This window comes from Sciurus carolinensis, chromosome 2 (genome assembly GCF_902686445.1).
Source record: "Sciurus carolinensis chromosome 2, mSciCar1.2, whole genome shotgun sequence".
NCBI lineage: Eukaryota > Metazoa > Chordata > Mammalia > Rodentia > Sciuridae > Sciurus > Sciurus carolinensis.
Window position 1 is genome coordinate 174,807,266 of NC_062214.1, and position 25,802 is coordinate 174,833,067.

The 25,802-nt window shown below is 56.4% G+C and overlaps 1 protein-coding gene across 2 annotated transcripts; it reads left to right on the forward strand.

The window, feature by feature from the left end:
• The first annotated feature begins 3,473 nt into the window (after positions 1-3,473).
• Positions 3,474-22,305, forward strand: Vash1 (vasohibin 1). Of its 2 annotated transcripts, XM_047541289.1 has the most exons (7): positions 3,474-3,793; positions 9,684-9,772; positions 10,823-10,879; positions 12,238-12,312; positions 15,450-15,831; positions 17,576-17,688; positions 18,575-22,305. In XM_047541289.1, the coding sequence occupies exons 1-7, from the start codon at positions 3,482-3,484 to the stop codon at positions 18,645-18,647; spliced, it is 1,101 nt and encodes a 366-aa protein (XP_047397245.1). In that variant the 5' UTR covers positions 3,474-3,481; the 3' UTR covers positions 18,648-22,305. The 2 variants fall into 2 exon arrangements, with proteins under 2 accessions (XP_047397245.1, XP_047397246.1); XM_047541290.1 differs by lacking the exons at positions 3,474-3,793; positions 9,684-9,772 and adding an exon at positions 9,798-10,617 and having other exon boundaries at positions 10,742-10,879.
• Positions 22,306-25,802: the final 3,497 nt, after the last annotated feature.

Sequence of the window (25,802 nt, forward strand, 5' to 3'; positions counted from 1 at the left end):
GATCTATTTTGAGAAATCCACAGTACTAATTATTGAATGCTGCATTAGATAACTTACCCCATAATTAGGTAAATCATCCCCAAAATTTATCAGCTTAAAACAACAACGATGACTCAGTTTCAGACAGGACGGTGAGGTCGGCCTGTCTCTGCTCCACGTCTGGAACCTCAGTTACAGGACTCGAAGTCTAAAGCTGGGATCCACTGAAGTCTCCTCCGCCCCCTACCTGGTGGTGAATTCCGGTTGTGGGCTGAGAGTTCAGCGGAGAGTGTCGGCCAGAACACTCAGGTGGCCACTCCACGCAGCGTGGCTTCCCCACAACGTGGTCGCTGGTGTCTCCCAAGAAACGGGGAGCGCTGGCTGCCTTTTGTGACCTAGCCTCCAGAGTCACATAGTGTCCACGGAGCATCCCTCCACATCCTACTCATTGGCGTCCCTATAGTCTGCCCCTATTCAAGGAGAGGGAACCAGACTCCATCTTGTGAGCATGTTCTAAAACCACCACAAGTGCTTGGCTAACCTAAGAGGCACAGGATGGCGTGGAAACCAGGGTCTGAAGAAGGAATGCTTCCACTGAAATTCTAGCTGACCACTTGTCGTCTGTGTGAGCTTGGGGAGGTTACTAAGACTCAGTTTTCCTGTTCATACAGTAAGAAGGGGGCAGTGGCTTTCCAGTGACATTTACATGCTTGAGGTCTTGACTTCTTGACTCTCTTAAGAGAATTCAGCCTTAACTAACTTTCTTGCCATTATGAAACCTTCCCCATCACCGCACACCTTTGGTTTCTGACCTTGGAAGCCCCAAGAGGTTGTTACTGGAGCTCAGAGGACCCAGAAAGTTCTGATACAGGGGAGAACTTTAAGTAACAGATGGGGAACCTCTGAGGGTCTGGGGATTCTCTTAGGCCCTCCCTACCACTGGTGTGGGAATCTCAGTATATCAAGAAATGCAACGACTGTGGATCTAAGGACTACAACTCAACCTGATGGAGCTTAATGTATTGATTTCCAGTTACTAAAACGAAATGCTTGAGGCAACTAACATAAAAAGAAAAAGTTTATTTTGGTTCACTATTTTGGAGGTTCTAATCCAAAATGGGTGGTACGTAATTTGGGGCCTGTGGCCAGGGCAGCATAACATAAGGGCAGGGCACAGTAGACCCTTTATATCACCAGTCAGAAAGCAGAAAGAGAAACGCATGAGCCTTTGGGAGACATTGGACATCCAATCTACAGCATTCAGGAATCTGCATTTCCCTCAGAAGACTGTTATTCTAACTAAATACCAGTAGGGGGAGAGGCTGTGGATTTTTAGCAAAGTTTTTGCTTGCTCCTAGAGAGTTACTACTCTGCGGAATGGGGAGGAGGAGGGTGCATTGAGCCTCCAAAGTCCAGGAGCCAAGCACAACAATCAGCGAGCGATATTTTCACTGTCTTTGGGGCCAGCTGACTCTCCCCAGCCAAGACTCCCACTTTCATGTCGTGGTCCCACAATTCTAGTGAGCAGCATCCATCCTGCCAGGTCCACAGGACCTGGGTATCCAAAGTTCAGTTCAATGAGGCGAACTGGAGGTGAAGTCCCTGGGCGCCCCCCTCCCCAGTGCAGGAACCAGGTGAAACAGGATGACTTTGCGCCCTTTTCATTTCTACTACTAGACGTCCTCCCGTAAGGAGCGCTCGCGCCAGGGGGGACTCTTGAATTCATCCAATGCGGTCACCTCTGCCAATACGTGGGGAAGTTGAGACCTAGAGAGGGAAGTGATCTATCGAATGAATGTCCCTGATCAAAACAAGTCCTGAACCCGGCCTAGAAGCTGGCTCTTCCAGACCAGTGCTCTCGCTTCCACGCGCTGAGGGCCCTACGAGGTACCCACTTTGGGAAATTCCCGACCGCAAGAATTCCTTCGGCGCCAGGAATCTCCCTAGAGTTTGCGCTCTGTTTGGTCCATTGTAAACTTTCTCCGCAACTCCGCACAGTCTTAGCTGCTCCCTGAAAGAAAGGTGAGAAGGGAGCGAATGCCCCGCGTCCTTGAGATAACTAGGAGCAGAGCGATGGCTGCTGGAGGGGAGGACCGGGCGGGAATGCGCTGGCCCTTTAAGGGGGGGACGGAGCGCATGCGCGGCGCGGGCCGGAGTCGAGCCGGGTGGGCGGCTGGCAGGCGGGGAACCCGGCGGGCATCAGCCGGGCCGCAGCCGGGCCCTGGGGCTGCGGGGTTGGCAGCGGAGACCCCAGCTTTGCGAGCCGCCATCTGCCCGTGGGCGCCGGGTTCGCAGGCTGCTCCCTGGGGACCAGCGCAGCCGGCGCTCGCCCGGGCTTTGTCACTCGCCTCCAGCTACATCCGCCGGCCGTGGCTGCGCGAGCCTGCGGGCTTGCCCTCCCCGCCCCGCGGTCCTTCTCCATCCCTTAGCAGGGCAGCCGGAGCCCAAGCCGACAGCCACGGAGCATCCTTCGCCAGCCCCGGCCGCGCCACCGCCCATGCTGCAGCCGGTCTGGGACAGCGACCCTGCGGCCGGAGCCCGCCGCTCGGTGACCTCAGACTGGCCCCTGTGCGCCGCCCGAGTCCGTCCCTCTGAGCCCCGGGCCCTGGCGCGGGAACCGCGCCCCGCGATGGCTTGGCTGGCGCAGCGCCGCGCCAGGTGCCCGCCATCCGCCCGCTGAGACGCGCCCGGCTGGGGACCGGCGGGGCCTTGGCGCCCCGAGTCTTCGACAGCCCCTCCCCACGCGCGCCCTTTCCCCGCGGTGGGCTCCGCTCCTGCAGGCGAGGGGACTGGGGCGCAGACAAAGCCCACTTTGTGCGGGTAGCGGGCGGCGGGCGTGGAATGTGCGCGTCGGCGCGCGCCCCCTCCCCGCGTCCCGCCAGCTGCGAGTCTCGGCTCCGGAACTGTCGCGTCCGAGAAATCGCGCCCCAGCGCCGCTCTCCCGCCTGGGGGTCCCCATTCGGCGCTCACCAGGCTCCGAGTCGCCGCGGTCCCTTCACCCCCAGGGGCGCGCACAGGTGTGAGCGTGCGAACCTCTGTAGAGGAATTTTTTCTCTTCAACAAAACTGGACGCCCAGTCGGAGTGGGCACTGTGCCTTTGACCCTCCCTTTCCGCGGCCGCAGATCTGAGTTGCCTGGCCTCAGTTTCCCTCTTTTTCCCCCTGCTGTCATTGTTCTCACCGCCCCATGAGGGTGCTTTGTGAAGGCTGCCAGGTTGGAGTGTAGTCTCTTTATCCGATTTTCAAACAAAACAAGGCCCTTAAGGCTGAACCTGGACAAGCCACCCCCTGAGCCCCCACTTCAGGTTGATGCACTGATTTTTATTTTTTTCTTACCGAGTAGTATTTCATTGTACAAGAGCCACGCCCTGGTTTCTTAAAGGCGCCCTACACTCTGTTTGGCCATGTGTTATTTCTGCAGCTGGTGTGTGGGAGGCCTCTTGTGAACCACCTATTTTTCCCGCCTCCTGAAGCTTCCTCCCACCTGCGTCGAGGATTTAGGGATGCCAGGAGGGAAGAAGGTGATTGGGGGTGGCAGCAGCGGTGCTGCCCCTACTGCTGCTGCCACTGTCGCCGCCCCCACTGGGGTCAGGCGTTTGGAGACCAGCGAAGGGGCCTCTGCCCAGAGAGATGATGAGCCAGAAGAGGAAGGGGAAGAGGACCTGCGAGATGGAGGCGTCCCTTTCTTCGTCAACCGGGGTGGGCTGCCTGTGGACGAGGCCACCTGGGAAAGGATGTGGAAGCACGTGGCCAAGATCCACCCTGATGGAGAGAAAGTGGCGCAGCGGATCCGTGGAGCAACGGACCTGCCCAAGGTGAGGCGTGAAGCATGGGATTGGGGTGGGAGGGATGGGCCACCGGATAAGCTACGGCAGTGACTGTGGGGCGGGGAGCTAAGCCACACTCTTCTGACAGCTGGGGCAGCAACCACCGGTGTGAGTTAAAAACGACTGGCCGGTCATACTTGTCCAGAACTTTCTCAACATTTCTGTTGGGATCATTCTGTGAGGGAGGTTCTCCCCCATCACTTTTTGGGCTGATTCAGATGAACTAACAAGCAAGCTAATGTGGCTTGACATCTATTTGGCTAATGACACTTGCTAAACCAGAGAACTAGGAAAAGACGGATAATAAATGACAAAGGAGAGGCAGGACTTCACATGCTGAGAAAATATTTTCAGTGTTACCTCGCTGAATTCTCCAACAGCCTTGCCAAGTGTGGGTAGGGTCAGGTCCCCATTTTATAGATGAGGAAGCTCAAAACTCAAGTAGGAAGTCAAACCAGTAAGTGTCAGAGTGGGGACTGAGCGCCAGGGCTTTGGGCTCCAGCGCCTTTGCTCTGTTGGGCACTAGGTTCCGGGAATTTAAGAATAAAGAAGGGGAAAAAGTGGAGATGAGTAAAGTTAAGTAATTTTTGCATCGGCTGGAACTCCTCCACTGTGTCACCAGCAAAGGCTGAGGCTGTGCCTCATTCATCTTTGTCCTCCCAGGGTCTCCTGTGTGCCTGGCACAGAATAGGCACAGTTGCATGTTTGCTGGATGAAAGGGTATTTGAGACTTTCTGTAATGTACAATGCTATATGGAAACTTGTGCCTGATAGATATTTTTTAAACGTCATCAGTAAGTCAAAGGAAGCAGTGTCCCTAGTACTGAACCCTTTGGGCAGAGGTCAGAGCACAATGCCTAATCCTGCCTGCTCAGGTGAAAGGGAGGGCAAGGGCACTAGGGAGAATGGAATTAGTGGCTTATACATGGGGACAAGTGGCCTCTTTTGTTTTTACCAGGTTATTAGTAGGGCTGTTAAAAGATGCCTGGGAAGGGCTGGGGTCGTAGCTCAGGGGTAGAGCGCTTGCCTAGCGTGAGAGAGACACGGGGTTCCATCCTCAGCACCTCATGAAAATAAATAAATAAAATGAAGGTATTGTGTCCATCTACAACTAAAAATAATTATTTTTTTAATGCCTGGGAAAAGGAGTCTGAGGTTGAAGGATGAGCTACTGTCTCATGTTTCCAGGAGAGATAAATTAGATTGATTTTGAATGGCTTCATCATTATCCTCTGTACTGACTTATAATTTATTTAGCTGATATGAGGTTGGACTTTGTTTCCAATTTTTTATTCTTAAAATGAACGCTATGTTGAACATTTTAAAATATAAATTTGGGGATCCATTTCTGAAATTTTTTCTTTGGGATAAATTTGAGGACTTGCTTACCATGTGTGGTGAGCCCTGGGTTTGTTCCCCGGCACCACACATATACACACACACAAAAAAAAAAAAAAAAAAAAAAATCAGAGGATATGTACATTGATTTGGATCACCTACCTGTCTGTATGACTTTAGGAAGGTCCCTTTGACCTGTTTAAGCCACAGTTTCCTCATCTGTAAAATGGGGTTGTTTGAGGGGAAGAGTGAATGAGTAACCAAGTGTTCAAGCATTTGACAAACCAGAAAATAGCAAGCCAGTACTGTTGTGGGTGCCCATTGCCTGTTCTCCCCGCTCCCTTCCTTCATGAGGAGGAATGTTACTCAGAGAATATGTGCCAGCCAGTGAGACCAGAGGGCACACTTGTCCCACGTGAACAGGATGGCGCCAAGCAGACAGCCTCCTACTGTTCCGCTTGTGTCTAAATGGGGGCACAGGGGAGTGTGAATGGTTTCCTCTGGAATCGTCACCACTTCTAGGGACCAGTGAGCTCAGTAGCAACTGCTCGGTAATGGCACTTTGTCACCTTCAATCCTAATGTACAGGAAAGATACGGATGAAGGAAAGAGCCGGAGGAAGGAGCTGAGATGACCAGGCGTAGGATGGGGTGGGAGGAATTTTATTAAAGATTTGGAAAAATCTGGAAATTCTCCTCCTCAAGCCATGGGAAAAGCGTCTCGGAGAAGTTGCCTGGCTGCAGGGGTTCCTCTCCGACCTTGGCCCAGGGTCGAAGCCCTTAGGGTCCTGGAGGCTTGGAGAAGGGCCGCTGTGCTGGGGGTCGGACTGCGAGCCTCAGAGAACGCTGTCACCAGGGCACCCCTTCCCTCGCAGCCCTGCCACTGGAGCTGGCATGGGGCACTTCTGGGGAGCCCCACGGTGGTGGGTCTGGGCAGTGTTCTGTCGAGACTCCGCTGTGTTTTCAAAGCCCACCTGAGCCAAAAGTTAAAATCGGGAAATTTTCACAGAACAAAACAGGTTCGGCATCTTTTCAGAAAACCTAGCAAATTGGAAACAGAGGCTGCGGTCCCACCTGGCAGCGGGGGCTGGGGAGTGGCTCCCCTCCCCCAGCTCGCCACGCCCCCTCCCCCTGCCAGCAAGCTGCCCAGTTCCTCTTACCTGCCCAGCCCAGGCAGGCAGCTGAGTCGGGCCCCTGCAGGCTAGTGTGGTTAAAGGAGCACCTCTGGAGTGAGCCACCCTGGCCAGGTCTTGTTCTCCCATATCTACTTACGCGAGGAGGGTATGCAACCTCCCTCCCCGCAGTTTCCTCATTCGTGAAATGGGCATGATGGGCAGTGCCCACTTCAGGAGATGTCGAGCCGACTGAATGATGGGAAGGACTGAAGGACTGAAGGAGCGTCTGGCAGGTGCTCCAAAACCTGCAGAACGGCATGCAGCACACCCCCCACGAGGGCTTTGGAGAAAGCTTCTACAAGGATGATGTCAGTATGGCAAAGAGCAGCGGAATCAGAAGAATCCCAAAGCCAGCAATGGTGGATGCTCCTTGGTGGCCATTTCCCCTTGCCATTTCAAGCTGTCAACACCTTTACAAGCCTGGTGGCCACTTATGAAACCCAGCTGCTGAAGGTCTAACTGTGACTCTGGCCATTGAGTACCTGCAGAATGGGAATGTGGACATCTCCAAAAGGGTTCCGTTGGCACACACTAGTACCAGTGCCAGCGGACAGGAATGGAGCGTTTGCTGCAGCCAGACCCTGTTCTAAGCTGCCCATGCACAGCAACTCATTTACGCCATGAGGTGGGTTCTGTGAGGGTGCCCATCTTCAAATGAGGCTTTGAGGGTGAAATCCAAGAGACAGCCCCCAAGTGGCCAGCTCACCTGGATGTGCAGAGCTGCTGATCGTGAGTGAACATTGAGGAAACAGCGCGGTGGGGTGGTGTGAGGCCGGGAGCTGGCCAGGCACTTCCTTCCCGCTTGGCCTCGGTGATGGTGACTGAGGCCCTGCTTGGGAAGTCCAGGCCTCTTCCGACTCTTCCTTCTTGCACGCAGTTGGTTCCTGGGCTCTTTTTCTGGACGGCAGGTGCCCGGGTTCTCAGTGCCCTCCTGGGTGCTGCCTGGCCTTGGCCCAGGCCTGGCTCTGCGTGGTTCTTGGACTGCAGCTCCCTCCGTGTTTGGAGCTTCTTGTGGGAAGTGCGCCTACACTGCTCCAGGTCCCTGGATGCAGGAAGTGCCACCTGAGGTTAGGTGACTGGAAGGACGTGCAGTGCGGTTTATAGGAAATGGCTCAGCCATTCCTGTGATACCACTTCCGCCCCCTCCACTGCCCACGCATTCTTGACACAGGGGAGGCCACTGAGCACAGGGTGGTCGGCAGAAAGACGGGAAGCCCCCACCCCTGGGCTTTTATCCTACTGGTGACTGTAAGTGGTGGCACCAGTTTGAGGAGGAGAGTAATGCGCCAGGGGAAATAACTGTCTGCAGACGGAGACGTCAGCTGCTCTGGGCCTGTGTGGTTGCTAGGGACAAGGACTGCCCAGCCAGGAAGCAGGGGACCCTGGCCAGGGGGAGGGGAAGCGTGCAAGACTGTCTCTCTAGACCAGGGGCCCTACCCTCCTCATCGCTGCCCTTTGTTGGACACTGTCCTGTGTCCCCTGCCATCAGCAGCCACCAGAAGTGAGTGTGTGGTGATAAGTGGAATGCGTCTCTTCCTCCCTGTCACAGCCCCAGCCACCGCAACCACAGCACTTAAAAGGCTGTGCCCCGTGGGCTCCGTATCTCCTCCACCGGGAAAGCCCGCCACGGAAAGGGCAGGAAGAGCTGGGTCCTTCCCTCCCCACACTGGGCTCCCAGGTCACCTGCCCTGCACGCAGAGCCTCACCTGACTCACGGCAGCCCTGGTAGCCCCAGCCAGGTGGGGGGAGAGAGAGCTCTGTGTGGCCTTGAAGGACCAGGTGGAGGCCTGCAGGAGAGAGGGGCGGGTGGGACCTCCCTGTGAGGAGCCGGAGGCCACCTCACAGCTGCCTGTGCTGGTAGCCAAAGGGCGGGGGGGCAGGGGGCAGTGGCCTTGCCCCTGGAGGTCTGGTTCTCCTACCCAGGGGACCTCTGAGCCCTCAGAGGACCCTCACCGATGCACTCTTGGTCCCCTGGGCCTCTCTGACTGTGGCAGCCAAATGCCAGGCTCAGGCTGCCCTGGCTGAGGGAAAGCCAGGGTCTGCTGTTGCCGTCCTGGCTCCCAGCGTCCCAGCGTCCTGTTCCCTCCCCACCTGCTGGGCTGGTGCTGGAGAGTCCCTCCTGAGGAGGACTGTCTGGCTTCCGGTACTGCTTAGGCAGGGAGCTGGTGGGAAAGGAGGTGTTGAAGGAGACCCCACGGGCCCTGTGCCTTCGTCAGACCCTTCCAGGCAGCCAGGGTCCTGTGAGTAGAGCCACAACAAGACCTGTCCCAAAGTAAGTTCCCTTGCCCCACTGCCACTGAGGTGTCCTCAGCAGTGCAGGCTGCACTTGGAAACCCTGGTAAATGTGTCAGCGCTAAAATACGTTCATCTCTCCCTAGACACCACCCTGGGAGGAGGGGTCTCTGAGAAAACCAGTTTTGGGTTTTTGTTTGGTTCATTTGTGTTTTGGCACTAGGGATTGAACCCCAGGGAGCTTTACCACTGATCCACGTTCCCAGCCCTTTTTATTTTTATTTTGAGACAGGGTCTCACTAAGTTGCTGAGGCTGACCTTGAACTTGGAATTTCTGCTTCAGCCTTCCAAATCACTGGAATTACAACCATGTGTCACCACACTTGGCACATTTTTTTGTAACTCTAATGAAATACCTGTGGCAGGATACTTATGAAGAAAAAGGGTTTACCTAACTAACAGCTTTGGATGATGAAAGTTCAGGATTGGTGACCCCAGGCCATTAGCTCAGCCTCTGGTGAGGACCCAGTGGTGGTGTATGGTATCATGGTTGGAGAGCAGGGGAGAGAGGAGTGGTCACGCTGCAGAACAGGAAGTTAGAGAAAGGGGGAGGGGCCACGTATGTTCCTTCTATGATGACCCTGAGATCTGCTTCAAGGTCCATAAGAAGAAACTACTTTCTTTCCGTCTGGGGGAAGTCCTCAGTGACTTAATGACCTTCTGCTAGAACCCATCTCTTGGCCTCACCACACTGAAGACCAAGCCTCCATCCAACACCTCTGGGGGACAAACCACATCCACCATAGCACAGAGTGAACCCCAAGTGGACTGAGCTTAACTCCAATACTGACATTCTCCTTAAGCCATGAAGTGAATGAGTATTTAAAATGCAGAACAGTTGCTGCATCAACCTATGTTTTTCTAAAATTATTAAAGAAGCATAAAATTGGAAAGTCGACATGCGCTCCAGTTGAGAAATGCTGTCAAGGCAGGAGGGGAGAAGGTTTGCCCAGCAAGGCTGGGTAAGAGGGAGGGGAGGCTTCCTCTCCCCAGGGTCCAGCTTCTCGGGGGCGAATCCTGGTGGAAGCTCAGGGGAGCCTCCTCTTGTGACCAGAGCTCTTTCTGTATCCCCAGATTCCCATACCGAGTGTGCCTACTTTCCAGCCCTCTACTCCCGTCCCCGAGCGCCTGGAAGCCGTGCAGCGCTACATCAGGGAGCTGCAGTATCCTCTCTGGGCCGTGTCTGTGACCACCATCTAGTTAATGCACCAGAGGCCAAGAGGGCTCGTTTCAGAGGAGGCTGGAGAGGTGCCAGCAGAGCCACCTTGTTCGCCGGCTTCCAGGCACCATGGCCGGGGCACCTCTGCTACCTGGAGCTGGGGGGTCTTTGTCTGATGGCCTGCTCCAGCCCCTCCATCACCAGCCTCCCAGCTGCCTGGGTGTGCCGGGGTAAAGAGAGGAGACTGGCCTTGCTGCAGGAGGGAGGTGGTCCCTGTCATCCTTCCAGCCCCGGCAGAAGCAGCAAGACCGTTCCCTCGGGGGTTCCGGAGACCCGTTTTAGAAGTGTGGGGAAGGGCGAAGGCAGAGCACTCTGTCCGGGAGGTCACCTGCACGTCCGGGACCTTCTCCTGGTTCTTCACTTTTTCTTTCTTGGCAGGAGACCCTTTGCTCAGCCTGCAGAGAGGTGGGCCCCTGAGTCCAGGTTCCCTGTGCCCTTGTCCGAGGGCCCCTCAACCCCTGCGCCCGAGCAGTGTCCTGGGTCCTCTCCCTCCGCCCTCCTGGCTGCAGATGAGGCCCAGGCAGGAGAACTAGTCATGGGTCCCGAATAGGGCTGGCTGAGGACGGCAGGTCAGGCCCAGCCCCTCTCCTGGCGTGGGGAAATGGCGGTGCGGGAGGGAGAGGCTGGCTCGGGAGCACCTGGCAGTTGGAGGCTGAGCCAGACCCCCACCCTCCAGCCTTCTCTGTGCTTCAGGGAGCCGTCCCCAGCCGCGGCTTCTCACCCAGCCCTGGCCACTGGCTGCCTGCTCAGAGCTTCCCTGTCTGAGGAAGGGAGGCTGCAGAGAACAGGGTGAGAGCCGAAGAGGATGGGCTGGGAGGGGGAAGGAGAGGCACCCGCCCTGTGCCCTTCAGGAGGACCAGGTCTCCAGCATCCTCCAAGGTGCTCTGAGGGCCTCTGTGGTGTCCTCACCCAGCCTGCTCCCCTGCTGGATGCACAGCCGAAAGGGACACCCTCTTCCAGACCAACCCAGGAGGTCCTTAACCAGCGCCCACAGGTACAATCACACAGGGACACAGTTCTTTGAAATTAAGAAGAGCAGACCTCTGACAGGGTAAGAACGGGACACCCCGCCTGGCCCAGGCTCACAGTGGCCCCTGGCTGGGTTGAACCCCTGGGAAGCCCCTGTGGTTTGCCTTTGAATGGAAGCTTAGGGGCCAGGCAGATATTCTGGGAGGAAAGCCAGCCATTGGGGCAGGTACCTGGCGTCCTATCCTAAGGATGTCGCAAGGCAAAAGTTCACCTGAGGTGAACAGCCAGGGCTACCTGGGCTTAAGGGAATCCCCCCAGGTCCATGCTAAGCACAGAGCATGACAGGCAGCACCCCTGCCCCACCTGCCTTGATGATAGTGTCCCAGGTAGATGGCCACCTGGGCTGTTTCCAGCGAGAGGTGGGCCTAGCAGGAGACAGCACTCCCCGGCTCTGCCGGCAGCAGCCTGGGCACTCGGTCCATCTGCATCGCGGGGCACCTGTGCCCTCACCCATTATGCCCTTCTGGCCTCTTCTGGCCATGTAGTCGAAGGCACAGTGTCAGTGTCTGAGCAACAGGGACCCTCCTGGGAGGAGGGTGGCCTCTCTCACTCCCCACCCTACCACCTGGCTTGTGGGCTCCTGGCCGGCCACTCACTAGAGAACTGCCAGAAGGCCCCAGGGCCGCTGAGAATGGAGGAGAGACTCAGGCTGAGGCTGGGCCAGGCCCCTGCCCACAGGCTCAGATTCTTAAAACCCAAGTGAATTTTACATCTTGCTGCACACATAAAATATGTTTGCTTTCTTATGAAAAAATGCTTCAATGGTTTATTTACTGAACTGCCCCTCTTGAGGCCTGGGGGCAGAACCCAACCCCCTAGTCCCCTACTTTTGCTTTTGTTCTCCGGTTGCTGAACCCCCAGGCCTCAGGATAGGCTCTCTTAAAATGGCCTGAGTTCCAAGTGCAGGAGCAGGCAGAGCACCAGGCAGCTGTCTGCCTGAGACCCCACATCCAGGGAGCCCAGCCTGCATCCATTAGCCAGCTCTTCAAAGAAGCCTCCGTCGAGTCAGGAATGCCCACTGTGCTCCGGAAGGGAAGAGGTCATTGCCAAGGTCCCCACTCCCTGCCCCCCCACCCTTGCAGAGGCCCCAGCGCAGTGACTGTCAAGGTCCTGTCTTCCTGCTGCTCCCCTCCCCCAGAGGTCATTAGTGGAGAAGCCCAGTGTGGGAGAGGAAATGAAAGGAGGGAAGGGACTGAAGGGACAGGGGCCTCTGTCCTCCCGTCTCCAGCCGTGGGAGGGAGGGAGGGGCCTGAGGGGACGGTGGCTTGGGGGTGGGGATCTGTTCTGCTAGCACTTCTGGTACCGCCCAGCCCCCTCCTCCCGACATGCCCCCGCTGGAAGGGCTGGGGGCATTGTCCTCAGCTGTCTCCTTTCCCACAGGCTGATGGACCTGGCCAAGGAAATGACCAAAGAGGCTCTGCCAATCAAATGCCTGGAAGCCGTGATCCTGGGAATGTATCCTTCTCTTGCCCTGGGAGGCCTGGGGGGTCTGGGAGGGGCTGGCCTGGCAGCTCAGCCTACACTGGCCTCAGCTTCCTGTTCCAGAAGCAGGGAGAGGGATGGAGGCCCAGGACTCTCCCAGCTCCCGTGTAGCAGGCACTTGACCTCGGGAGGCTCCTCCCCAAGGAGAAGCCTCAGGTCTCAGGCCCCTGGGCCTCAGTTGCTTCCTTCTCAGGCTTGCTAGGCAGCTCTGCTTTGAGTTCATGGGCACAGTGACCTTTCTCTGAATGGGCTGTTGTATCACTGCCAGGCATGGTGGCACATGTCTGTAATCCCAGTGATGCAGGAGGCTGAGGCAGGAGGATTGCAAGTTTAAGGCCAGCCTGGGCAACTTAGTGAGACCCTGTCCCCTGTCTCAAAATAAAAACAGGAAGAGCTGGGAGCATATCTCAGTGGTAGAGCACCTCTGGGTTCAACCCCCAGTACCACCAAAAAAATAAAAAATAAACCCGTCAGAAGCAACAGGGAGGCCCAGTGTTGGTGTGGCTGGACATGCTGATTCATGGAGATGAAGCAGAGTTGCCTAAATATAGGCACAGGGTTTCGTCCCCAGGGGCAGAAGTAGGACCTGTGACTGGGTCAGTCAGGCTACCAGGAGCCGCTGCCCTCCCCGAGGGACCCCAGTGAGAGGTGGGTGTTTGTGGCCAGTTCTTTCCTAATTGGTTAGCACCTCAGTCCCTTTTTTTTTTTTTTTTTGGTACTGGGATTGAACCCAGGGGTGCTAAACCACTTGAGTCACATCCTCGGCCTGTTTATTTATTTATTTATTTATTTATTATTTTGAGACAGGGTCTGGCCAAGTTGCTCAGAGCCTCGCTTTGTTGCTGAAGCTGGCTTTGAACTTGCAATTCTCCTCCCTTACCCACACCTGGTTCCTACCTTTTTATTAATGAGTCAAAATTATATAATGTTATAAAATATTTAAACTTGTACAAATATAGAACAATATAATAAACTGCCATGTACCCATCTCACTCCACCACTTCAGAGCCAAGTGTGTTTCATCTCTCCCCACCCCTCCCACATTCCCTACCCGCTTTCCTTACCCCACCCCAGTACTAGGGATCGAACCCAGGGGCGCTCTTCCACTGAGATACGCCGCCAGCCCTTTTTACTTTTTATTGTGAGACAGGGTCTCACGAAGTTGCTTAGAGCCTCACTAAGTTGCTGAGGCCAGCCTTGAACTCGTGATCCTCCCGTCTCAGCCTCTAAGCCACTGGAATTACAGGTGTGCGCCACCACGTGCTGGCTCCCTACCAGCTTTTAAGCATTTGGCCTACTGATGGGCCCTGGGGCAGGTAGCCCACCAGCTCATTGCTGCAGAGGAGCAAAGAATAGGGGGTAGCCAGGAGGGTCTGGGAAGGACACCTAATGCAGGACCAGGTCCCAGGAGGAGAAGACCGTCAAAGGTGAGAAGCATGCTGCTCCCAGGACTGTGATCAGAGGGGACACTCTCCCACGGACGTACCTGCCTCAAGTTTACACAAAAAGGCTTTAGTGCCCCCTTCCCCATCCCCCAGAGGTCCCAAGAGCTAGCTCCACTGTGGCAGTCATTTGTAACAGGAGGGACCCATGTCCAGGAGCCCAGCCAGCACTACCTGTTTACAGAGCTCTTCCTGACTTTAATCCGCTGCCCACACCTCCCTCAAGACCCCTCGTCCCCTCTCCCTCAGGGGGACTAAAGCAGAGGCTCCATCCCTGCAGAGCACACCCAGATGCTGTTCCCAGAATGATTGTGTTGTCCCAAGGCCTTTCAGGGGTCATTTGGTGGTTTGCGGGCAGTACCTGCCTTGGTGAAGGGCCCCTCCCATGTCCCCATCGCTCTCTCAGTGCAGTGGGCTCTTTGCTGTTAGTTCCTGGGTCTTGTTCCCACTGCACTCTGCCAGGCAGGGCTGTGCGTTTCTTATATGCTCCGTATCCCTGGTCACTGGAAGGAACTGGGCTCGGTCAGCATTGCAGAATGAGTCTAGTGCTGCAGGAAAACCCATGTCGTGTCTGAGACCCCAGACTTAATCCTGGCTGTGCTACTTACTGTGTGGCCACCAAGCAAGCTCCTTAACGTCTCTAAGTCCTGGAGTCCTCCTCTACACGTGGGGGCCGTGGTAGTGCCTGTTGCGGAGTCTCTAGGACAATCAAACGAGTCATTTTTCTAGGGCACGTAGCACAGCGTGTGGGTGGCATCTGCCCCACACTTGCCCATTCATCTCTTTCTACCCATGTATTCAAGAAGAGTGTTGCTGAGTAACTATGTTGTGCCGCCCTCTGGGACAGGTCCTGGAGAAACAGCAAAGAACATGACAGCCAAGTCCCTGTCCTCAGGAAGTCTCCTTTCTGGTGAAGGAGACAGAAAGAGCAAGTAAACAAAGAAATAAGTAGAATACAGATGGTGGTGAGGGCCGTGGAGGAGAAACAGGGAGCTGACTCCCTGGAGGCCCACAGCAGGCTGGCAGAGGCTGGAGCTGGGCAGGAGCTGGGCAGGAGCTGGCGAGGGGCTAGGTTGAGGCCCAGGTGCCTGGAGAGGAGAGCATGCAGGCCGTGGGCTGAGAGGCTCCAGTGTGCCCAGGACCGGCTGCAGCAGGCCTCCCAGCTGTGACCACAGCTTGATTATTTGAGAAGCAAGGGAGAGCGTGTGGCAGGAGGAGGGGGCGGTGGTGAGAAAAGGAGAGGCCAACAGAAAGCTCTGCATCTGTGAAGAGATGTGTGTGTGTGTGAAAGAGAAAATGTGAGAGAAGTGGCTGGGGGGCCGGGTGACAGAGAACTGCGTGTGATTGACAGGCAGGGGCAGGAGAGCCCGCTACCCCCACCGGGCTCTGGAAAGCCCTGCACTTTGGAGTCAGGAGCCCCTTATTAGCTGTTACCCTGGGGGCTCTGATGACATCATAGCAGTGGTCATGGTTCCTGTGGAGGTCAGCAGGAGGACTTCCTGTAGACCAGGCTTGATGCTAGGTGCCAGGAATCTGGAGATGAACAAGCGTGGCCTCTGCCTTCAGAAGCTGGTGGCCTCGGGTCCCCTGAGCCACAGGCAGGTCCCATGGCGGGCGCCCAGGCCCGCTCCCTGTGCTGGCCCTTTCCTTAGCCGGGGTGACGGTCAGTTACCTCACCAACAGCATGCCCACCCTGGAACGCTTCCCCATCAGCTTCAAGACCTACTTCTCAGGGAACTACTTCCGCCACATCGTGCTGGGGGTGAACTTCGGGGGCCGCTACGGGGCCCTGGGCATGAGCCGGCGGGAGGACCTGATGTACAAGCCGCCGGCCTTCCGCACGCTCAGCGAGCTGGTGCTGGACTACCAGGCCGCCTACGGTCGCTGCTGGCACGTGCTGAAGAAGGTGAAGCTGGGCCAGTGCGTGTCCCACGACCCGCACAGCGTGGAGCAGATCGAGTGGAAGCACTCGGTCCTGGACGTGGAGAAGCTGGGCCGCGACGACTTCCGCAAGGAGCTGGAGCGCCATGCCCGCGACATGCGGCTCAAGGTCGGGCTCCGCCCACGGGTCCGGAAGGTCCTCTGCCTGCCCTCCCCCGATGCCCCACCCCAGTGGAGGGCGTGTGAGGATGAGGGATACGATGGTGTGATGGTGCTACTTAAATTCAGTGTTTCTCTCAGTGGTCTTATTGTCCAAATTGCCCCCTGGCTGGGCAGGCCCAGGACCGTTCACCAAGCAGTGACCTGCGTTGGCATGGTGGTAGGTCTTTGACACAGAGCCTTGGAATTCCAGGCGGCAGGGACTCTGAAGTAAGGACCAGTAGCGGGAAATCCTGACTTATCTGGTGGAAAGGGTGGTTGGGGGCACAAAGAGCCTCCCCACTCCTGCATGTCCCGTCCCTTGAGCCCCCAGCCCCCCAACATTCAATAAAGCACTAGGAGGTTAGAAGACAGAGGAAAATAGGCCCCAGGGAAGACAACAAGTGGTGATTTCTTCCCCCTCTTTCCCACCCATAAGGGGGTGTCAGGACTTCAGGGGTCTGTCCTACCCAGAACTGGACTTGAGCTGCTGAAGAGTGGCCTCAAGCCTCTCTGCAGGCAGAATCTGGGGCTCTTGCTGGGTCTAACGGGACTGAAGGTGCCTCCCCTGGGGCCCAGTAGGCTTCCCTCCTGGGTTCAGCCAGCTGCCCTGAACCTCCGCCCCTCCAGATGACCTGGAGCCTGCACCTCAGCTAGCAGCCTGGGCACTGGCAAGTCAGCCACTGGTGGAGCGCCCTTTTCAGGGTAGGAAGCCCGGAGACTTGCTGACAGGCGGTCCACCTGGAGCTCAGCCTGCTGAGGGAGACTGAGCTTGGTGTCCGGTCAGGGGGTTCTAAGAGCAGGGACTGCCCCGGCCCAGCCAGCCCCTAAACCAAGACCCAGTGGACTGGCAGTGCCTTCCCCCATTTCAGAAGTGGGCTGCAGGGACCCTGCACTAGAGGGGGGCTGCTGTCTTCTGCCCTGAGTGGGCACCCTGCTCTGGGTCACCCTCCATCCTGCTTTTGCTGCAGGGAATTTTACTGTGTTTCCAAGGTCGCAGGTTGGATCTAGAGGTGGAACCAACAGTTACTTGGCCTTTAGTCTTGGGGTTCCAAACTGTCAGGCACTAAGGACTCCCTGTTACTTTCCCCTCGACAGGGCCCCACAGTGAACCCTAGGCTTTGAAAACTCAAGTCAACCTGACCAGGTTGCCTAAAGAATGATTCATCTGCTTGTTTGTTTGTTTGTTTATTGTGGCACTGGGGTTTGAATCCAGAGAGACAGGGTCTCCCTAAGTAGTCAAGGCTGGCTTAGAACCCATGACCGTCCTGCCTCAGCCGCTTGAGTTGCTGGGATCACAGGCATGTACCGCCATGCCTGATTTCTTTCTTTTTTCTTAATCAGACAGAGTTACTAATCTGACTTCTGCTTGGTTCTAGATAGCCGATGCTATCTGGGTTTGATAGGCTCCCAGGCAAAGCTAAACATCTCCATTTGGCACTTTGACCTACTGTGAGTCAAGGGGCCTCTCGAGGGCTTTTATAACAATGTGACAGCCCCGCAGCTCCCCTGCTTCTGAGCCACCTCCAGGGATGCAGGGATGGTGGCTGCTGCCCTTTGGTGCCTGGAAAGTCGATTTGGAAAGAGCCAGAGACAGGGCAGAGGATGGTGGGGGCCCCTGGTGCAGCCTCCGGGACTTGTGCCCTCCCGTCCACGGGGCAGGTTGGTTCTGGGGCAGTCCTCAAGCGTGCTTTTGCTTCTTCTTCCCTACCTAGATTGGCAAAGGGACAGGCCCCCCCTCTCCCACCAAGGACCGGAAGAAGGATGTGTCCTCCCCACAGCGGGCCCAGTCCAGCCCGCACCGCAGGAACAGCCGCAGCGAGAGACGGTGAGGGATGGGATTGCGTGGGACTGGGCCCAACATGGCCTTTTCCCTCTCCTCTTCTCTGGGTTCCTCTGTTCACATCCTTCTGTCTCTTTTGTTCCCACCCAGGGAAGGGATTTGGGGTGGGTTTGTTTACGTGTTGACATCTTCCACAGCAGCATGGTGCCATTTCCCCAAAGAAACCCCCTCCAGGGCCCCGGGCCACCCTGTGCTGGACCAGTGGGGTCCAGACAGAAAGGTCAGCAGGCAGAATGATGTGGAAAAAGGGTGACCGTGGGGCTCTGCCAGGCCGGGAGTCCTCCAGCCGTCTCCTGTGGCTCAGTGTAGGTGGCTTTGAGCACAGCTGTGCCCCCAAGACTCCCAAGAGTCTGTGGGTTTTGTCTGTGTCTAGATGGCAAAAAAAAAAAAAAAAAAAAAAATGCCAGTAAATGCCCAAGCCTCCTGCTCTGAGTCACTCTCCTATCAGTCTGGCTCTTGCTTTAAATACAATTGTCATTTAGTCATTTAGGAACCACTTCTCTGATATGAGCTAAGGGATACCAAGCGGCTCTTTGGCACCAAAATGTCCATCACCATTGACTTTGACCTGGGCAGCTTTGTAAAGAAGAGATTCCCCGGGGGAGATTTATGCTCTAAGGTATTACCCACCAGCTGCCACCAGATTAGCTAACTTCCAGCAGAGAGCAAGCTCCCTGTGAGACAGGAACCCCATTCAGGAAGCTCTGGCTGGCCAGGGTTCCCGGAAACACATTTCCCACAGCCTCTGCCTCCAGGGCCCCTGGGAGCATGGAGGAGAGAAGCCAGCAGGGCAGCTTCCCTCGCTCCCGCCCCCTCTAGCTCCCGATCACCCAGTCACTCACTGACGGCTGCTCTGCTCTTCTCCCTGCAGGCCCTCGGGTGAGAAGAAGCCTTCGGAGCCCAAAGCCATGCCAGACCTCAATGGGTACCAGATCCGGGTGTGAGGCTCAAGCGGCACCCCAGCCCCTGCTTCTGGGCTGATCCACCTGCTGGAACTGGCCTTGCTCCAGGGAAGGGTGGGGGCAGGCTGCAGGCCGCAGGAAGGGTGCCTTGCGGCTCAGTCCCCCACTCTGCTGCCCCTGCCACTGAGCCAAGCCCTTAGCTTTGGGCCAAGAAGGCAGTTAGTATTTTATTTGGAGTCTCTGGCTCTACAACTGATGTTTAAGGTATTTAGGGAAAAAAGAGACAAATGTGTGCTGGTGGCTGGAAAGGCGGCACGCAGGGACCTGGGGCCCTGGGCTGGGGGGGGACAGCTTGCTGGCTCTGCCAGTGACTCTGCCCGCAGTGGCTCTCTGGGATCTGGGTGCCTCCTGGAGATGGGAAATTTCTCAGCCACCCCAAGCCTCGGGGTAGTTGGGAGGATGGAGGTGTTTCTCCAGCTGGAACTGTCCTGGCGGACGCTTGACCCAGGGAAAGGGAAGCAGGGTAGAATCACCCTGAGAAAGGTCTGTGCAGCCCGTAAGTCAGGAGCTGGGCGCAGGCCACATCGGCCTCCGAGCAGGAGCTGATGGCCTGGAAGACCCCTCAGGCCCTAGTGGCCCCACAAGCAGCACTCTGTGGGCCTGGGCTGAAGCCAGCGGGCCCGGCTGAAGAGACCCAGAAGTGGACCGAGGCTGGGTCTGCGTGCCCAGCCCAGCCTTGCCTGTTCCTGCAGCCTGGTGGGGGGCTCCCAGCAGAGGGTCTGGACTTCGTGGGGGGCCCAGAGTTGCACTGGGGTCTGCGTGGCTGTGGGGATCGAGCAGACCTGGGTGCTTGTCCCGGAGCTGCGACTGAGCCTGGGATGATGGGCGGGACCTCAGGCCTGGGTCTTTCCCCTGGCTGTTCTGGGGGTGGCTCTGCTGTGTCCCCTAATACTTCAGCCCTTCCTGGGGAAACCAAGAGCAGACCAGGAGAGCTGTGCCCCAGGCGCACCCCCTCCTTTAGCCGCCCCTTTAGGCTCCTGGGTCATGGGGAAGGGGCCTGCCACTTCAGCAGTTCCTCGGGGCCCTGGCAGAGAAGAAGCCAGGCCCCTGGAGACGTCCACATCCTGCCCATCATCCATGAGACCTGGCAGGGAAGTGAGAGTATGGGGAGAGATTGGCAGGGTGGGGAGAAGGTTCTGGAAGTTCAAAGAATAGGAGGCAAAGGGCAGTTTGACCACTGAGAAGGGACAGAGCCCAACACCTGGGGGTGTACGTGAGGAAGGGATGTGGGAGGGAGTTTAGGATAGACTGCCTTGGGGAGGAGTGAGCTCCCCACAGCACAGATGACTTCTTGTCAGAAAGCTGGAGGGAGGATTGGGTTATAGAAGGACAACTTGATGTGGTGATTGGTAAGGTTTTACTGAGAGGCTGTGAGCCTGGTCAAGGGAGCAGAAGAACTAGAGTCGTAAACTCAAATGTCCGTAAAGACCAGCAGGTGACAAATGGGAAGGCTGTAGGGCTGTGTGGGGACTGTGGCACACTGAGGGCTGCTATAGCTTAGCTGTCCTTACAGTACTGGCTCTATGGGGCCAGATTATCTGTTTTAGAGACCAGAACCCCAAGTTCTGAGAAATCTGATTTTTAAAGGTTGGCAAATCAGTTCAAGAAATTTAAACTCCAGTACACGCAAAAGAGTGCATTTGCCCCCGGAGTCATGAGCTTGTGCTGGCAAGGAGTCCGCTGGGATGCCTTGAAGTGGGACGTTCTGAGTTTTCGGAGGAGGAATTTTTCTCCAGGGGAGGGTCCCAGCAGAGACACCTCCCCCGCCAGGCGAGCCACCTGAGTTCCTCCTTGCCCTCCCTGCAGACAGGCTGGACACCTGGGTAGGTTGCCCCGTCACCAGAGGGCCCAGAGTGGAATAGAGACAGTTTGGCAACCAGCCTGCCAGGAGATGGGCTGGTGCCTGGGAACAGAGAGGGCGGGAGGGAGGACGGGGAACTGCAGGGAAGGCCCCAGAGGCCACCGCTCATCCAACCAGCGCTCAGGGTCCAGAGCCAGGCCTGACACACCCTCGGAGGCCAACTGGTCACTCCCGGCTGGGGAGCCTCACCAGATTTCTCCTGGGGTCAGTGGACCCCAGAGAGGTGCCTAATCTGCCCTCAGGCCACAGCCCTGGCCAGACCAGTGAAAGGGGCATGGTGGTCCCTGGCTCACTGACCCGTCTCAGCTCTCAGGGAGTGGGGACTGTGGTCCCCATGTTCCTCCACTCCCAAATACAGAAATGGCTCACCTTGGGTGAGTCCAAAACAAGGTCCTTTCTGGGTCTAGTTGTGGCTGCTTATCAGCAGGGAAGAAGCCCTAGATGCCTCTGGGAACTTCCCAGAAATGACAGGGTATAGGGGAAGAGATGTGAGAGGGAGCTGGGAGCTGGAGTCAGGTAGATGCAGAAGCTGCTGCTGGTCCCTAGGACACTCTGACCCACAGGCTCTTTCCTGGAAATGCTTGGGGAGAAGGGAGCAGAATGGAACCTATCCCAGCTTGCTCTCTGCTGATGCCCACCTGCAATCCCTGGCACTTACCCGCCTGAGCTGAGACCTCAGGCCTGTGGAGACTGCCACAGGACCACAGGACACAGTGGTGCTTTTTAATTTATTTTTAACTGTTTCCCATATGTAGCAACCCCTCCTCCCCCCGGGCTGTTTACACAGGCTGTGCTCTCTGGGGCTGGCCTGGCTGTGAGGTTTCTGGGGAGGCAGAGAGGCAGGGACTTTGGGGCCTTAGTCACCATCCATGGTGTCACCTCATCTCACTGCCTGTGAGGGACAGGGGCCTGGCTGACGTGACCCCAGCTCCTCTGCCCTGGTGCAGACTGCTGGCTGAGGAGGGGTCGTGGTGAAGTCAGAGAAAGCCGCTTGGTGGAGGTGGCCTGGGGTAGGGGTGGTTGCAGGGTCTCCCCAAAGCCTTGCTCCAGGGCGGGAACACTAGGAAACTGGCTTCAGAGAGCGTTCCTGTCCACCTGGCTGCCGGTCCTCTCCCTCTGTGGCCTCACCACATTCTCATACCCCCTCACCTGTCACAGCAGCCCATCTTCACGTGGGCGTGGCCAGGCCCGCGCAGCAGCCCTCTGGCCACGGGATGAGATGATACAGCCTAGGGCCAGGGTACTGCTGTGCAGAAAGAACCGACCGGTGGCCGCCGTCATCTCCTGCCCCCAGCCGTACAGCGAGGTCCTGGCTCTGGGCCCGTGTGCAGGAAGGTCGCAGGCCCAGCCCCCGCTGCCCCGGCCTGGAGCGCAGGGTGTGCGCGGCCGGCTGTGAATGGGCTGAGGGCAGGAGACGCCTTTGAGGAGCGGGCGTGGGTGGGCGTGTGCGCCTCCAGGGACCACAGCCTCCCTCCAGTCTCCCGGCCAGGCAGGGCTGCCATGGTGCTAGCTGCAAGCCCACTGGGGTCACCCTCTCACCCTCGTTGGTGCCCCAGGGTCCCCCTTTTGACTCAAGGCTGATGAAAGGAGAGCCGGGTGTGCCTGGCCCGGGCCCTGTGATGATGCCTGCCACCCGGCCGTTTGGCGGCGCGTGGTCGTCCTGTCGTCCTTCCTGTGCCGTCAGTATCGCCTCCCTTCCACCTCGACACCTCTCATTCTGTTCTCACTTTCCCCCGAGACAAATAAAGTCTCCCCAGCTCGTTGTGTGGGCTGGGCAGAAGTCACAAGAAGCCTCTCGTCTCCTTTCCTTTGGGAGCCGCCCAGCCCACCCCACTCCCACTCCCACCAGCTCAGCCACGGGCTCCAGGCACCTGAACAGAGGGGCGGGGAACCGGAAACCAGGACCCTGCGGCCATGACGGACCTTCTGGGGTCAGCCTGCTGAAGCCGCTCAGCTTGGCGACCTGATCTGAGAGCAGCCCCACAGGGCTTTTGTCCCTCTTTCGCCTCCTGGATCGTACTCCCGGGCACCTCCCCAGCTGCTCTCCCTGCCCAGCCCACCACAGTCCATCACGGCAAAGGAGAAAGGGCATGGCCTTCCAGGAATGAGCTTACTTCAGTAAACCATAGCAACAGCATCCGAAGTCCTCGGCAGTCACTGTCCACAGATTTGGGGTACCCTTGGATCCACCCAACACACCCTTTCTTCCCCTTCGTTGTCCCTCTGGCTGTCCACTCTTCCCATACCCTGAGAAACCCAATCAGTGGAAACACACACAGAGGAATGTCTCAGGCATTTCCTCAACCCCTCCGCCCAGTGTCTCTGCTCTCCTTTCAGCTTAGAGCAAAACCCAGACGTGTAAGAGAGGAGGAGAGATCTTTCCTACTTCTCACCCCAGTCGGTCCCCACAGAGTCTGGCTAGGCGTGTAGTTTACCACACCAAGCTGCCCCTGTTTTTAGTAGCGTGGTGCTGATCGTTTGGCGGGAGGCATGGCTGCGGGGAGGCCCAGTCAGAACCCACGAACATCTCAGACCGTGCACTGTTAAGTAGGAGCGCTTTCATTGCAGGCTCAGGTGAATTCGGCTGAAACGATACCCCAGAAAGCCTTTCCATGAAGGTGGTCTGCATGAGCGAAGGTCTGGTACTGCGCAGACTGCCACAGGCAATGCTGTCATTTACACACTTAAAATTCAGCTAAAGTGACAGAGCCAGGGCCTGGTGTGCAGGCGTCGAGGAGACGGCTCCAGCGCAGTGGGCCGCAGGACCGCTCTCCTGTGAGGGAGGGCTGGGGAAGGCCCCGGCCCCTTCCTTAGAATGCAGAAGTGTCACTGCAGACTCCTGGGCGGGCCAGAGCCCGACTTCCTGGGGAGAGGGGCTGCCTCATTTCTTGCTGCCCTGGTTCTCTCAGGTTCACAGCATGTACCTAATTTAGGCATGTGATTAAAGTGACCTTTGGGTGTGGGCGGCACGTCTCGGCGCTGAGGATGAAGAGGTCGAAGCTCCACCACCGCTGTCGGCTGCTGGGGAGGACAGTGGCAATGAGGAGCAGTCGTCACACTAAGCAGACTGACCCAGAGGCGGGTTGCCTGGTGACCCTCAGTGTTTGCCAGTGAGGATGAGGGAGCCAGCTGTCGAGGCCTGGCCAGTGGTGATGGGCCACCTCAGGTCAGCTGGAGGGCTAGCTGACCTAGCCCACGTGACACTGTGCCCAGATACCTAGACTCCTGCTAATCCCTAGCCAGAAAGGATTTGGTCACGGGAAGCAAAAATTGCAAGGGTGTAAGCGTGGGGACTGTTCTCACCACAGCGGGCTGAGGTCCCAGGCATTAGGGTGTAGGGGCAGACTGGTGATGGGAGAGAGGGAAGAGTTCCCTTCAAAACACGTGAAACTCACACCCTTGGGACCCAGGCCCATCTGCACTCTACCAGGCTCTCAGCCAGCTGGCCCTCGTCTGCAAGAGTTTTAGCTTTGCACATTTGTTCAGGAAAGAGGCTGGATGCACCCGGGTGTTGGGAGCCTAGGGCTGCAGGCAGCGCCACCTGGTGGACACTAGGGAAAGTAGCCTCAGAGTCCATTCCCAGGATGCATCACAGCCCTACTCTCCTGGGCTGCCCAAACCCACAGAGTCCATCAGGAACAAAGGAAGGGAGGAGGGTGGGAGAAGAGAAGCCACCTGTCCATCATGTAACTGACCAAAGAGCAATCCTCCGGTGAGTAGCCACGCCAGGCAGGAACTGGGAAGAAAAACAAAAAAGCTCCATTTCCCTTCTCAGGCTTTGTTTTAAAGCTGCCTCTGAACTCCCTTCTCAGACCTCTGCCCCCAGAAAGGCTGTATTCTGAGGAACTTATACCAGCAAGAAATGAAGCAACGAGTCAATTTCCATCTGGGATCGTCTCCGCAGATGTAATGGCACTCTCCGAACACCACTGCACTGGCCAGGACAGTGCCTCTACCAGTGCAGGCACCGTGCAAACCCAGTGCTGTGCCACGCTAAGTGACTGAGGTAACCAGGGCTCCTCTGTGCCAGGGGGCTCCCTCTCAGAGCTTAGCCCTTTCAAGTACTTCCCAGTCCATGGGCCAAATTGTCCAAGCCCCCTGGGGAGAACCTATCTACCCCAAACTCTTAATTCTCTGCAATTCTTGGCCTTCCATTTTTGCCAGAGCACAAAGCAGATCCATTTCACCAAGGGATCTAAAGTGGAACACAAAGGGCTAAGTAAGTTACCTATAGTCAACAACCAACCCAGTCACGATGGCGAGTGATGTTCTTAATCCCTGGCTCAGTTTTCACTACCCAGGTAGTGCAACCAAAGCACCAGGTGCTTTAAGTAACTCAGATGGCCAGAGACTCTTCAGAGGTCAAGTCTGGGGTCTGGGGATCTATTCAGGTAAGGAAGAATACCACACCTGGTTCCACATGGTCTTGGTAGGGCTTACTGCACAGAAAGGATGAAGAAGGACCAAAGTCCCAGAAGTTAGAGCTGGCAAAGAAGAAAATGCTTCCAGCGACAGATGGTCTCAGCTCAGCCCTGGCTCCAGAATGAGAGGGAAATGATCAGAAATAGATGCTCGGCAAGAGGCATTTGCCACATGCCTCACGCTTCACACAGCTGCCGTAGCTTGAACCAGGAAAATGTGTCTTTCCTGCTTCTGGCACAGACCCTCCTGAAATGAGGTGTGGCCCACGGAGCGTCATGGGACAGCAGGTGAGTTAAGAGCAGAGCCGGTAAGGTAGAGCCTTCTTCTCTCGCAGGGGGACATGGATGAAAGGCAGGGTGGGTTCCACAGTCTAGCTGTTGTGCATCGGTCAAATGGTGGTTCCATTCCACGTTTTCTGAGGAATCTCCACACTGCTTTCCAGAGCGACTACGCCCATTTGCAACCCCACCAGCAAAAAAGTGTACCTTTTTCCTCACATCCAGCCAACACCTATTGTTGCTTAGATCCTTGATAATAGTCATTCTGATTCGGGTGAGGTGAAATCTTAGGGTAGTTTCAATGTGAATTTCTCTTATTACTAGAGATGTTGGACATTTTTTCATATATCTGTTGATTACTTGCAGATTTTCTGTGAAGTGTCTGCTCAGTTCCTTAGCCCATTTATTGATTGGGTTATTTGTATTCTTGGTGTAAAGTTTTTTGACTTCTTTATAAATTCTGGAGATTAGTGCTCTGTCTGAAGTGCATGTGGCCAAGATTTTCTCCCACTCTGTAGGCTCTTCACATTGCAGATTATTTTCTTTGCTGAGAAAAATCTTTTTAGTTTGAATCTA

What these genes read in the sequence shown, in the direction of transcription:
- Vash1 (XM_047541289.1), top strand. Translation starts at nt 3,482, where the DNA reads ATGCCAGGAGGGAAGAAGGTGATTGGGGGTGGCAGCAGCGGTGCTGCC. An exon ending in CGCTACATCAGGGAGCTGCA is followed by an intron (nt 9,773 to 10,822) that starts GTATCCTCTCTG and finishes CAGCGCCCACAG; the next exon opens with GTACAATCACACAGGGACAC. An exon ending in AACAGCCGCAGCGAGAGACG is followed by an intron (nt 17,689 to 18,574) that starts GTGAGGGATGGG and finishes TTCTCCCTGCAG; the next exon opens with GCCCTCGGGTGAGAAGAAGC.